The 14366-nt window shown below is 38.1% G+C and overlaps 1 protein-coding gene across 1 annotated transcript in view; it reads left to right on the forward strand.

Annotated features, from left to right (window-relative positions):
• Apool (apolipoprotein O like) overlaps nt 1-14366 on the forward strand; it is a 56205-nt gene that overhangs the window by 19704 nt on the left and 22135 nt on the right. Inside the window, exons 2-3 of the mRNA XM_051141292.1 lie at nt 4774-4878; nt 11943-12062. Of these exons, the coding sequence (XP_050997249.1) occupies nt 4774-4878; nt 11943-12062 (225 nt within the window). The remainder of the gene's footprint in view (nt 1-4773; nt 4879-11942; nt 12063-14366) is intronic.

Here is a 14366-nt window from a genome sequence, read left to right on the forward strand (position 1 = left end):
CAAATAACAGTAATCAATAATTTCCATTGTAAAAATGCTGGTAAGGAATGAATTATACCAGATTTAGGGAGTTATATACTATTTGTCCTTTTTGTTTTGGCTATATATAATCTTTAGGTTACAGAATGCTCTTCCTAAGACCTGTTATCTTTTAGGAGGAACCAGTTTTCATTCTCATTGGCTTTTAAAAAATCATTTATATGTCCTTGGCAAATTGTTATTTTTTCAGATACAGTTTTTAAATTTTTATTTATTTATTTATTCACTTTACATCTTTTTTATAGCCCCATTCCTCATCACCTCCCAGTCCCACTCTCCCTCCCTCTCCTAGTCCTCAGAAATGGGGAGCCCCACTTTCCATCCACCCCAACTCATCAAGTCATATCTGGACTGAGTGTGTCCTCTTCCGCTGTGGCCTTGGCAAGGCAGTCCCTCCAGGGGGAAGTGACTCAAAAGCACTTTTTAAAAATGTTTTTTTAATTGAAAAATAAAATCATTCATACTACATTTCAATTGTTATCCCATCCTGAGCATCCTCCCATTCCTCCCTCCCTCCTGCTTTTACCCCATTCCCCTTTCCTATGACTGTGACTGATGGGGACCTCCTCCTCTTGAATATGATGCTAGGGTATCAAGTTTCTTCTTGGTAGTCTGCTATCCTTCCTCCAAGTGCCATCGGGCCTCCCCATCAAGGTGACATGGCCAAATATGGGGCACCAGAGTTCGTGTGAAAGTCAGTCCACAGTCTCCACTTAACTGTGGAGAATGTTCTGTCCCTTGGCTAGATCTGGGTAGGGGTTTGATGATGACTGCACATATTGTCCTTGGTTGGTGCCATAGATCGAGCAGAACCCCTGGGTCCAGATATGCCCATCATAGTGTTCTTCTTGTAGGTTTCTAGGACCCTCTGGATCCATCTATTTCCCTATCTCCTATATTTCTCCCACCTTAGGATGTTTTCACCACTATCCCATTTTCCTCGTAAGTGAAGGCTTTCATGAGACATACCGCTTGGCCTAGTGTCCAGATATAAGTGAGTGTATACTATTTGAGTCTCTCTGCTTCTGGGTTAGCTCACTCATTATGATCATTTCTAGTTCACTCCATATGTCCACAAATTTTGGAAATTCCTTGTTTTTAATAGCTGAGTAGTATTCCATAGTGTAAATGTACCACAGTTTCTTTATCCATTCTTCTACTGAGGAACATTTAGGCTGTTTTCATGTTCTGGCTATTATGAGTAAGGCTGCTATGAACATGGTTGAACAAATGTCCCTGTTGTATGCTGGAGCATCTTCTGGGTATATTCCAAGGAGTGGAATAGCTGGGTCTTGAGGAAGCCCTATTAAGTGTTTCTCAGCCATTTGATATTCCTCTGTTGAGAATTCTCTGTTTAATTCTGAGCCCCATTTCTCAATTGGATTATCAAAAGCACTTTTTGCCACTCAAAGGTGGCAAAAAAAATCCAAGTCAGAGAGAGCCCCTGCTCCCCTTACTAGAGGATTCACATGAGTCCTGAGGTTCCCATCAGATGTAAATAGTTTTAACTCATTATTTTTTTAAATTCTTGTGAAAGCCAGAGCAACTCTTCCTAGTTTTAATGCTATTTGAATAATGACAGACTTATTTGATAAGATTTTATAATATTCTTAAATTCCTTTGGTACTTAAAAACTGTTTTTTTTTTAAATCAGGAATTGACAATGTTTGTGGTTACAGTAGTATTTCTGTTAATGGTTAGACAATACTTTTGGCTTTGTGAAATGTGTAAGGTCTCTAGTCATGTCTGCTTCTTTACTCTTCCCTTTATAAACCTTAAAGTATGCTTTACACTCATTTTTAGTTCAGAGCTCAGTACAGAATTGGCCCTGTATTGTAGGTTGCCAACCCTTACTCTAGTGTTTCAGTGTGCCACTCCTTTTTATAGAGTAACATCTATTTCCCTGTTTTCACTTGTTCTTGAAAGGGATTAATCTGGTTTTGTATTAGATCATAATTATTGACCAATTCGTGTGAATTTATTTTAAAGTCTAGATGACATTGTTGCATTGCATAAGTTAATGCAACTACTATAAGAACACTAGGTTGTAGAAAAGTGTTTGTGTAGTATAATGCTTTGAAAGTGTTTTTCTTTACACCCAGGGATTAGTATTTTAGGAAAAATGTGTATATTGGTAGGTATTTAAAAATATTTTTTAATATTAAATTTAAATACAATATAAAGTTGATCATGAAATGCATTGTTCATCTAGGAAAAACAGAAGCTCTTAGCAAGAGCAGACATGAGTCTGCAGGTTCTTGTTATATAACCAGACCTGATCTAGAACGTGGCTTCCCACCTTGGCTTCCCCAGTGCTGGGGTCATAACTGTTTGCTACCTTAGAAGTAGTGGCATTAAACTCACTCTCTCTCTCTCTCTCTCTCTCTCTCTCTCTCTCTCTCTCTCTCTCTCTCTCTCTCCCTCCCTCCCTCCTTCCTTCCTTCCTTTCTCTCTCCTCTCTCTTCTCTCTCTCTCTCTTCTCTCTTCTCTCTCTCTTCTCTCATCTCTTTTCTCTCTCCTCTCTCTCTCTCTCTCTCTCTCTCTCTCTCTCTCTCTCTCTCTCTCTTGTGTGTGTGTGTGTGGTATATGTGCCTGTGTATGCATGTTTATTTGTGTGAGAGTGCACATGTATGCGAGTGTACTTGTTGGTGTGTGTTTATGTATAGACCAGAGGTTGATATTAAGTATCTTCCTTGATCACTTTTCAAGTTTAATTCACTGAGGTAAAATCTCTTACTGAACCCAGAATCCAGAGCTCACTATTTTGGCTAATCTACTTAGGTAGCTTGTCTCTAGGAGTCCTGACTTTATCTCCTGAGTGCTCTCAGGCTCTTGCAGCTATTTGATGTGTCTGACAGGGATCTGAACATATACATATTCATATACATAATATGGAAACTGCTTTATACACTGCGCTATTTCCTAACCAGCCATTAAATCTTTACTAAAAATGTTTTATTATTTATAAAACCTATGCTAAAAACAGAAATCAAATTAATTACACTTGTTAATTTTCTTTCATATCAAAACAACTAATATTCTTTTTATTTTCTTTAAATTATACTTAATATATTAAAATATATATTATTTGCTGCTCTGTTTTGAAGTAAAAACTAGTTTTGCAGCCTCCCTGGAGTGAGTGAAATTTTGGTTCTTCAATTAAAATTTCAATTTCAGAAGGCAGGGCCGGGGTATGTGTACCAATGCAGGTCTTCAAGGCAGCATGAAGCATTGGATCCCATGGATCTGAATTTCAGGAAGTTGTGAGCTTCTTGCCGTGGATGCTGGGAACTGAACTCATATCTTTTGCAAGAGCAGTATGTACTCTTGACTGCTGAACCATCTTTCTACACCCAACATTTATGTTTTAAATTTTCTTTTAAATTACCATACAGGGTATTAGATTCCATGACACTTTTAAACAGCATGTTGTTTAGTAGATTTTCTGCTCCCTCCATCTTCTCCACTGCCCTCCCCTGCTTTCCAATCCTTTCCTGTATCCAGTTATGTTTTTCCAAATCACACATGTGCCTTTGCCCACCCTTGTCCTTCTTTGGTGTCTGTTTTTACCTTTCTTGATCTCTTTCTAGTTTTTTAGGCTTTGCTCACACTCATAGCCGTATGAAATTTACAAGAAAGTGGAAGATTCCGGAAAGCATAATATTAACAAGGTAGCCCAAAGTCTTCCATGTTTTTAAGTTATATTTTTATTTATTTATTTTGCATGCATCAGAGAATACTTGTGTCGCTGTGTTCATGTGGAAGTCAGAGGAAAAGCTGTACGAAGTTGTTCTTTTCTGTGTCCTGGGGATTGAATGCAGCTTGTCAGGCTTGGTGGAAGGCATGCTGAGCCATTTCATCTATACTTTTAGTTTTGATTTCATGTGTGCTTGTGTGATATGTGTGTGTTAGTGTAGGCATCTGTGTATCATGGCATGCGTGTGCCATGGTGTAATTGTGGAAGTCAGAGGAGGACAATTCTTGGACCTTGGTTTGCTCCTTTACCTTTTCCAGGTAGGGTTTCTCTTTTGTTTCTGAGACATGGCATACTGCAAGTTAACTGGTCCAAGAGCTTCTGGACAGCTTTCCTGTCACCACCTTCCATTTCCACATAGGCTGGATTTCAGGGTGTGCTGCTGCGTCTGGCTTTTTATGTGAGTAGCAGGAATTGAACTCAGGTCATCAGACTTGTACCTGTTTTTATCTGATGAGCCATCTCAATTGTGTTTTGTTTCTGTATTTCTGTGTTTGTGTGTTTGTGTGTGTGTGTGTGTGTGTGTGTGTGACAAAGAGAGACAGAAACAGAGTGTGAATGAGTTAGCTTCATGTTGCCCAGGCTAGCCTCAGACTTGTTATGTAGCCAGGGATCACCTTGAGCTCTGGATTTTTCTTCTCTACCTCCGGAGTACTAGTATTCAAGCATGTGCTACCTACCACATTAGGTTTATATAGTATAGAAATGGACTCCAGGGCTTTGTGCACACTAGCCAAGTTATGCTCACACTTCTTGGAGACTGTAGTAAAGATAGAATTTGTATGTTCATTTAAAATTAGACTTTGAAGAAGACAACAATATTTTTTTTTGCTTTGTACAATAGTTACAGCAGCACAAGGTACTTACGTGCTTTATGTATAAAGTAATTTGAAATAGTTCAATATTTAACATATTTCCCAAAATCTACCAGTATTTATCAGGAATTGTAATCAGAGCATCTTTTCACTTGTCTTTTTCAGATGAGAAAGTTGATAACCATGCCTGCAGGTCTGATATATGCATCTATAAATGTACATCTGGCCAAAGAAGAAGAACCCAAAAAGAAGCTACTGAGACCAGAACAGGTAATTGGCCTATAAAATTTATGAATTTTGCATGATATGAAGTTAATGGAAAAACTCTGTAGGTGCTTTTGCTTCATCTATCATAAATATTTTTGAGGTCATATATTTTATGTGTAAAGAAATAGTTATGAGATATCTAAAATACACAATATATTTAGTAGAAATACAAAATTGTTACTTCAAAAGCAGTGATTTTTAATGGCAAATCATTAAGTATGGGGGCTTAAAAATGGGAAGCATATCGGAAAATAGCATTTAAGTGTTGGAGCACCTTTTTTTCTAGTATCCTCCAAATTGGATATTACTGGTTATGTGTATTAGGGGTGGGTGAGGCACTTGAACTGGCACAATTTTTTTAAATAATTATTTTTGTACATATACATTTATATTATTACACACACACACACACACACACACACACACACACACACACACACACACTAAACTACCTATAGGAAGAAGAAACACAAAACAATCAGGAATTATATAAATTTTACATTCATAGTGTTTTGGCTATTTGCATTTGGCAGCCTTGAAGAAAACATCTTTCCTATCTTGGTGCATCTAAAATTCTGAATGTAAATCAATCTCCATCACATCTTGTCATTATCAATTTAAAACAACTATCTAGATCTAAAAACATCTTAACCCCTAAACAACTAAGCTTCACTGTAAAATTAAGCTACCTGGTCTTCAACCCCATCAGAGACTTAAAAAGGAATAAAACTGATTACCTGAGTATACAGGGAGTGCAGGTTAGTAGCTTTCCAAATGAGAAGGTGACAGAGACAGTTTTCTGCCTGAAGAGTCATCCAAATCTCTCTATAACATTGGAGCATCTTTTTCAGCCTTCTGGCCCAATATATCTGACAGACATATCTGTGAGGAAGGAACTATTGAGGACTTGCTTACCCTGTCTTGGTAGAGTTTGCCGTCCACTCTGCCTGTACCCAGGCTTACCCTTTTTTAGGCAGAATTCTGTCTGTGGCCAAAACGAGAGTGCTCTGCTGTCCACATTTACCTTTGCATTCTGCATGCTGTACAGGTTTTTCCCTGACCTCCCTACCCAGATTGTACCCTGTGTGGTGGCTCATTTTCTAGTTATGTGGTATCTCCCAGTTATATTGGGATAATGAGAAGCAAGCATACTACTGTGATTTGTACAGAGGGCCTGTTTTTGTTCATTCAAGTTCTTCTGAATATTAATTACTCTGATGGAAGGATGCAGGTCACTGCAGCATCAATTCTTGGTGTCTGTAGCAGAGCATGCTGGCTCCAGAGCTATCAAACTCCAGTGTTAGTCTCAGTTGATAAGCTATGTTTCCAGCAACTGGTGGTTGGTTTACCTCTATTGGTAAACCTGGCCTGAGTTTCCTGTCACCTATATTCTTCTGCTGGCTAGTGTCTGGTCTTACCCCTTTCTCTCTAAAAGTGCTTCCCAGGGCTACTTCTCATTCTTGGCCTATGGCAGATGGAAATTAAGCTTCTTAACTTAATGATTGTTTCTTTTTTTTTTTCAGGTCCTAAGGTCAATTTTAAATAATGAATTATTTATCATGAGATTTGCTGACATATGGGATTCTTCTCTAGCGCTGCATTGTCCAATGGAGGAATCACTTTCTCATCAACACCTATAACTGGTGTTAGAGACTTACGAGGGTTTTGGGATTATCCTAGAAGTATAGCATTCCTTTTCTTTCACCTGGACTTACTTTTTGGAGTCATCTTTTGCTTCCCATCCCCCAACAGTGAACCATGTACATGGAGCTGTATTCAAGTTGATTTCTTTTCCATGAGTCTTTTTCTCCATACTTTTCTTGTATCTTCTCACTCACTGGCCTATTTTGCTTTCCCTTTTGCTGTGATAAACACAATGACCAAAAGCCACTTGGGGAGGAAAGAGCTTATTTATCTTTACAACTTGCAGTCTATCATGAAGAAAAGTCAGAGCAGAAACCCAAGGCAGGAACTGAAACAAAGGCTATGGGGTAATAATGATACTGATCTGCTCCTCCTGGCTTGCTCAGCTTGCTTGCCTGCTTGCTTGCTTGCTCAGTGTACTTGCTTGCTTCCTTCCTCCCACCCTTCCTTCCTTCCCTCATGCATTGCATCCTGATTGCATTTTCTTCTCCCTCCACTCATCCTAGTGCACCCCCACACCTCACCTGTACCCCAGATTCATAGGTTCTTCGTTTCCCTTCAGAAAGAGCAGGCCTCCCATGAACATCAGTTGAACAAGGCATAACAAAATACAATAGGGCTAGGCACAAGCTCTTATATCAAAGGCTGGAAAAAGCAACTCAGGAGGACAAAAAGGGTCCCAAGAGCAGGCTGAAGTCAGAAACAGCTCCCACTCCCACAGTTGGGAGTTCCACAAGCCTACAGAACACCAAGCTGCACAACTGTAATATATGCAGAGGTCCTAGGTCAGTCCTATGCAGGCTCCCTGATTGTTGCATCAGTCTCTCTGATCCCCTGTGTGCCTCTGCTTAGTTGATTCTGTGAGCTGTGTTCTTGTGGCTTCTTTGACCTCTGTGGATCCTACAACCTTCATCCCCCTCTTGCTTGGGGTTCCCTGAGCTCTGCCTAATATTTGGCTGTGGGTCTCTGTATCATCTCCTATCAGTTGCTGGGTAAACCCTCTCTGATTATGATTATGGTAGGCTCTGGTCTACAAATATACCATAATATAATTAGGCATCATTTCATCGACTTTAATTTGTGGTCTGCACCTGAGCAGGAAATGTCTGCTCTGCCCGGGTTGAGGGCAGGGGCAAGTCAGTAGGGGTAGGCCTTTGGGCAGGGTCTTTGCCTTAAGACTAGGGAATGTCTTTGGCAATAGAACTCAGTGAGTAGGAGAGTTTGGTAGGAAGGCAGGCAACTGACTTGTCCTTCTGACTGGCATGTCCCACACCTGAGCTTAGCTTGCTTTCTTATACCACATAGGACCACATGCCCAGAGGTGGCATCAATCATAGTGGGCTGGACACTTCTCCATCAATCATTACTCAGATTTGTCTACAGTCCATTCCCATGAAGGCATTTTCTCAACTGCGGTTCTCTCCTCTCAGATGACTCTAGCATGTGTCAAGTTGAGAGAAAACTAATCAGCACATGGCTTTGAGAATTTCTGATGCTCTTCCTTCCTTTATTTGTTTGGAATTTTAATCTACCTTTTCTTATCTTCTATCCTTCTTCGGGTCATAGGGCAGCAGTTACCCGTCTGCCACCTTGTCCGGAAGTACTCACATTTTTTAATTTTGAAATTAACTTATTTTTCTTTTACGATGTTTTAGAGCTTACAGAATTCCCAAGTGCATTTTTATTAGAATTAATAATTTATTTCTTAAACAAGGCTGTTTGTTAGCTATATGCTAGGAAATATTTTTAAAACGCATCATCTAATTTTGAGGATTTTAAAATGTCAAAAGGATGAAAATGTGATGTCCATGCAGAATGTCAATGTACCTTTAGTGTGTAACACGAACAACACCTCTGTTTGAATCTCTACTAAATCAGAACACTGTGTGAATGAGGTGTTCCGGTCATTTTAATTTTTTGTTAAGTTTCTAGCTGAACAAAAACATGTCTGATTCAACTTTTGCTTAAGCATCTGTTTTAAAGATATTAATATGTTCTTGATTTATTAAATGCCATTTAGTGAACATAATTAAATCCTCCTTTAATAGAAAACTTTGCAGGGCCATAACATAAACTTATATAACCAAGAAATATATGGATCACTATAATGACTGCTCAACCCATAAATATCCCTGGATTTTTTTCTAAGTTCCTGAATATCATGAATTTGACTTAGTGTCATTTGCTTATTTTTTTTTAACAAAAAGTAACAAGGGAAAAAATACAGATTTGAGAGTTCTAGTTACTTCAGTTCAATTTTCAACTGGCTTTTAAGCTTAATTTAACCACAATTTCTAACTAAGTACAAACAGATTGAATATAGGAAGTAGTGTTTAAGTCCAAGGCCTCTAATACATAGTAAGAATATTCTCACCATAAGATGTACAGTGATAACCGATTTGCTGGCCTTTAAAATTTGTACAATAGAACTGTAATTGTTTTGTTATATTCTTTCAGTTATTCTTGAATATTTATGCCTAAAAAGGTAAATAATTTTTAACACTGGTTTATAAACCATTCTGACCCCCTTCCTACGAAAATGTGGACATAACATTTTGCATATAGTAGATTACAAAGGAAGAAAAATTTAAACTGTTAGTCTAATATATACTGGTATATAAAATTATAATAAAAAAATTTTAGTATTGATGGTGGATAGAACTCAAATATTTAATGAGATGACCTGGAAGTCAGAGACAGGAAGATCCTGAATTCTAAGCCATTCTGGCCCACATAATGAGACCCTGTCTTAAATAACTTCTGGGGATATTGTTCAGTGGTAGAACACATGTAGAAATGTAAGTTTCACCTCCTACACCACAAAACTAAAATCAGTGATTAATAAAATTGGAAATTCGGGAGTATAATGCGCAGATAGGCTGGTTAAGCCATAAATATCCCTGGATATTTCTTTTCTAAATTCCACAATGTTATAAATTTGACTTATTTCATTGTCATTTGTGGGCATTGGAACAGGAGTTAGAGTTAGTGTGGGTGCTGGGAATTGAACTTGGGTGCTCTGGAAGAACAGTTAGTACTCTTTAACTGCTGAACCATTTCTCCAGCTCCATCATTTACTTTGGGGAAACAAAAATTTTATGATGGGCAAACATTAAAATTAATAATTTTACTTATTACTTTACCACATCTAGGTTTCTTTTCTTGGGGTGGGCTTTCTATATCTGATATCTATATTTATACCTATATCTAATGTAGATCTACATCACCTTTCATATAAATTCTATCTTTCTGGCATTTCTGAAGACACAGGTGCTAATGCAATGAATTTAAATTCAAAGCTTTACTTTAAAAGGAGAAACAGAAGCTCCTTATTCCTAGTATGGGTAGCAAAGAGCTATTTAATTATAAAACAAGAATAATGTTTTAAGGCATATATACCTTGTACAAGGCAAAAATCTAGCTAGTTAACATATGGGTCATATTGCATAGGTATCTTTTATATCTACTGTCTAAGTATTATCTCATGCTTGTTCTTGGTAGATCATATCCAAAGCCATTAATCATCTAGACTTGATTCTCCTTAATTATATTATATCAACTCTATAAAGAAAAAATGCTACACCCTGAGTATGAAATCAATTTTTTTCTTTAAGTGAATAAGTTCTACCTGGTTATTTTCTTAATTTTTTATATTTCTATTTGTTTTATTAAATATTGGTTGGAGTGTATTTGATTTTTAAAAGATATAAATAACAATAACATAAAACCATAATGGAAAACCATGTGTCTGCTACTCAGTTTAGTGGAAAGGCAAAATCTCCTGTAGTTGTGAGCTACCATGTGGGTGATAGGAATTGAACTTGGGTCCTCTAGAAGAGCAGCCAATGTTCTTTACTGCCGAGCCATTTCTCTAGCTCCGTTTTTTTTTTTTTTTTTAAACAAAACTAAACAAAAAAATAACACCTTATAGTACCTTATCTGTCTGTAATTTATTTTTATTTTTTATTTTATTGAGGTAGTTCCACCTGGCCTGGAACTCACTGTATAAATTAGATTGGCCTTAGACTTGTAACAGATCTGCCTGCCTCTGCCTCCTGAGTAGTGAGACTAAAGGCATCCACTATTATTCCCATTTTCACTAATTTGTAATTTTCTGTTGCATGGATATAGCCTAGTTTAATTGTCTGCTTGTCCCTTGATGAATATTTGAATTGTTTCCAGATTTTTACAGTTAAAATTTTGCTAGAACTAAGGGCTGGTTAACATCAAGACTGGTAGATCTGAACCCAGGGGGTCCTGCACAAACTGATGCACCAATTGAGGACAACACATGCAGAGAATCTACACCCCCTGTTCATATGTAGCTGATGGACAGCTCATTCTCCACTTGGGGAAAGGGAGCCGGGGAGGGGGAGAGTAGCGACTGCCTCTCACATGAACTCTGGTGCCTGGAATTTGATCACATACCCTTGGTGAGGTAGCCTTGCTGGCACACAGAAGGGAATACAGGCTATTCTGATGAGACCTGATAGGCTGTGGTCAGATAGTGAAGGAGGAGGCCCCCCCATTAGAGTTCTAGGGGAGGGGAATGGGGCAGAATAAGAGGGAGGGTGGGAACAGGAAGATATGAGCAAGGGGATAACAATTGGGATGTAATGTGAATAAAATATAATAAAGAAATAAAGAAAAGGGCTGGTTTAAAGAGTTAGCAGGTAAGGGTCTGTGCTGGCTAGTTTTATATCAACTTGCCACAAGCTAGAGTTATCTGAAAAGGGAAAATCTTAATTTAAAAATGACTCCATAGGATCAGGTTGTAGGGCATTATCTTAATTAATGATTGATGGAGGTAGGCCCAGACCATTGTGAGTGGTGTCACTCCTGGGCTGGTGGTTATGGGTTCTATAAGAAAGCAGGTTGGGCAAACCATGTGGAGTAAGCCAGTAAACAGTACTGCTCCATGGCCTCTGCATCAGATTTTGCCTCCAGGATCCTGTCCTGTTTGAGTTCCTGTCCTGGTTTCCTTCAGTGATCAATGACAATGTGGAAGCTTAAGCCAAATAAACTCTTTCATCCCCCACTTGCTTTTGGCCATGGGGTTTCATTGCAGCAATAGAAATGCTAACTAAGCTAAGGTCCTTGCCACCAAGCCTAAATTAAACCCTTAGAATTCATATGGTGACTAGAGAGAACCAACTCCCACATGAGTAAAGCCTAGTAGTTTGGACTACATAGTGAATCCATGTCATATAAACAAAACAACCCACTGGGTCATACTATATGTGACATCACTTGATTTTTGTCCTAATAGTTTTTATGTTCAGTTTTTCATATCATATCTATAGTTTAGATTCTATAGACAATTGTAGCTGTATTTAGAAGGAAAGTCAATGATGATTCCTGTTTTGTCACAGTGGTGGAAAAGGCAACCCATATTTTGACATGAACTTTTCTTCTACCCTCAGCTTCCAATATATGCTGCACCACCTCTCAATTCTAAATATGTTGAAGAAAAGCCTGGTTATCTACAAATGGGTTTTGCATCCATCCGTACTACAACTGTTCATTATATTGGCTGGTGCAAGGTAAGTCTATTTTGATAGTAGTTAAACATTAGTGTTTCTGATTAATCATTTTAGGTATTCAAAGATATGTTTTTTAACTTTTATTATTCTCTCATACATTACATCCCAAATGTAGTTTCCCTTCCCTCTACTTCTCCCAGTCACTCTCCCTGCCTCTCCTCTCCCCCAGATGAACTCTTTCTCTGTTTCCCTTCAAAGAAAAAAAGAGAGGCCTCCCAGGGATAGTCACCAAACATAGCCTAATAAGATACAATAAGACGGGGCACCTCCTCGCATATTAAGGCTGGAGTAGGCAACAGGTAATGCAGTAGGAGGAAAAGGTTCACAAAAGCAGACAGAAGAGTCAGAGAGAGCCTCTGTACATTGTTAGTTGTCTGATAAGACCATCAAGGTACACAACCATCATATATGTGCAGAGGACCTAGCACAGACCCATACAGGCTTGATTGTTGGTTCAGTCCCTGTGAACCCTTATTAGTCCAGGCTAGTTGATTCTGTGGGCCATGTTGTTCTGATGTCTTTGACCCCTCAGCCTCCTACAGTACCTTGCTGTGGATCTTTGTGTATGCTCCCCTGGTTGATGCCCCTCTGATAACATTTGGGCTCAGCAGTGATTCATAGATACGTTTTTTTTTAAAGAGAAGAAACCACCTCAAAAAGTGGCTTCAAATACCAAGAATTGTATTATGGCTCATTATTTTGAGGATTAAGAATATGATGAGAATTCAAATGGGTGATTCTTCTATTCATGTGATATTGCCTGAGGCTACTCTGGCATTCATCAGGCAAATGGGCTGTTCCAGAGAGGCCAAAATAGCTTAATTTATATCTTGTCAAGGGTTGCTAGATGACTAGACTCAGCTGAAATTGTTGAGTGAGGTGGACACTGATAGCATACTGATGTTTTATTATTATCACCATATAAATTTAGTTGTTTGTAATCAACATCTCCACTATGAGGATCTCAGTAGCAGTGGTACCAGTATTTTTCTAACTCTATAGTTATAATTGCAGTTTTTACTTCACTAAAAAATATAGCCTGATTGTAAACCTTTGTGTGATTTTAACATTTATTCTATTAATTTTTTACTAATTTCATACATGAGCATCATATTTACATCACTACATCAGTGTTGGATTTACATAATTTTCATCCTAACATCTTCCGTTCTCCAATTCCTTCTGTGTTCCCACCATTCACTCTCAGTTTCAAACCCTTTATTATTGATACACACATACATACTTTCTGCTGAGTCCCTTTAGTGTTTTTCATATGTATATGTGTTTAGGGTCAACCACAGGGGCCTTGTTTCCAGAGAACACTGATTTCCCTTTTCTTAGAAGCCATTACTTAATTTCCTATGGTTTTTAATGTAGGACTGGGGCCTATTGAGATTTCCTGCATCCTAGTTGGAATATTAACCAGTGCTATCACTGTGAAGGTCTTGTTTGGGTGACCATCTTGTTAATATTTCTAGATGCAGATTTCCTATCATGTATAATTCTAATCTATTCTTTTTAAAAAGAAAATTCTGAGGCTGTTGAGATGGCTCAGTGGATAATGACACTTGCAACACAAGCCTGATGACCTAAGGTTGATCCCCAGAACCCATGAAAGGAGGAAAAAGAGAAGTGACTTCACAAAGTTGTCCTCTGCCTGACTTCACACACACACACACACACACACACACACACACACACACACACACACACACCATTATCATCCCAACAAACTTATAAAAAAATAGCACCCTTAAGTGAAATATCTAATCAGTGAACTCTGATCAGTCTGTTTGCTATTTCAAAAATGTGATACAAAGTTATTTTTGAAAGTTTGTGTTTGTCATATAATTCAGGGTACTGGTTGTGCTAGTCACCCTTAAGGGTGTGATCTCTGTGGGAAATATCTTAACTAATTATGGTCTGAGTCATGCCCCTCAGGCTGCATGCCAAAAGCTAGATGATTCAGATCTAGGTCTCTTGAGACCTAATTTTTAATAGTGTACTCAGATGTGTCTTCAGTGAGGTAATTGTTCCTGAGAGATCTTTAAATTGCTATTGTAACTATCACCCAATTTAAAACTGAAAGAACATTTTATTCTGTTAATATGCTGAAGCAAATAGGTTGATGAAGGGCACTTGCAAATGCATTTCATCTTCAATGTAAACAACTTTTCTTCTCTAATTTTCTCCTAAATATGCAATCTATTCCTCAAAAATGTCTGATTTAAATTACTTTTTTTGGTGAAAAATAGCACCTTGTAGTGCAAATTCAATACATGCTCCTAGCCCACGCTTTCCTGT

The sequence above is a fragment of the Acomys russatus genome, chromosome X (assembly GCF_903995435.1).
Source record: "Acomys russatus chromosome X, mAcoRus1.1, whole genome shotgun sequence".
Lineage (NCBI taxonomy): Eukaryota > Metazoa > Chordata > Mammalia > Rodentia > Muridae > Acomys > Acomys russatus.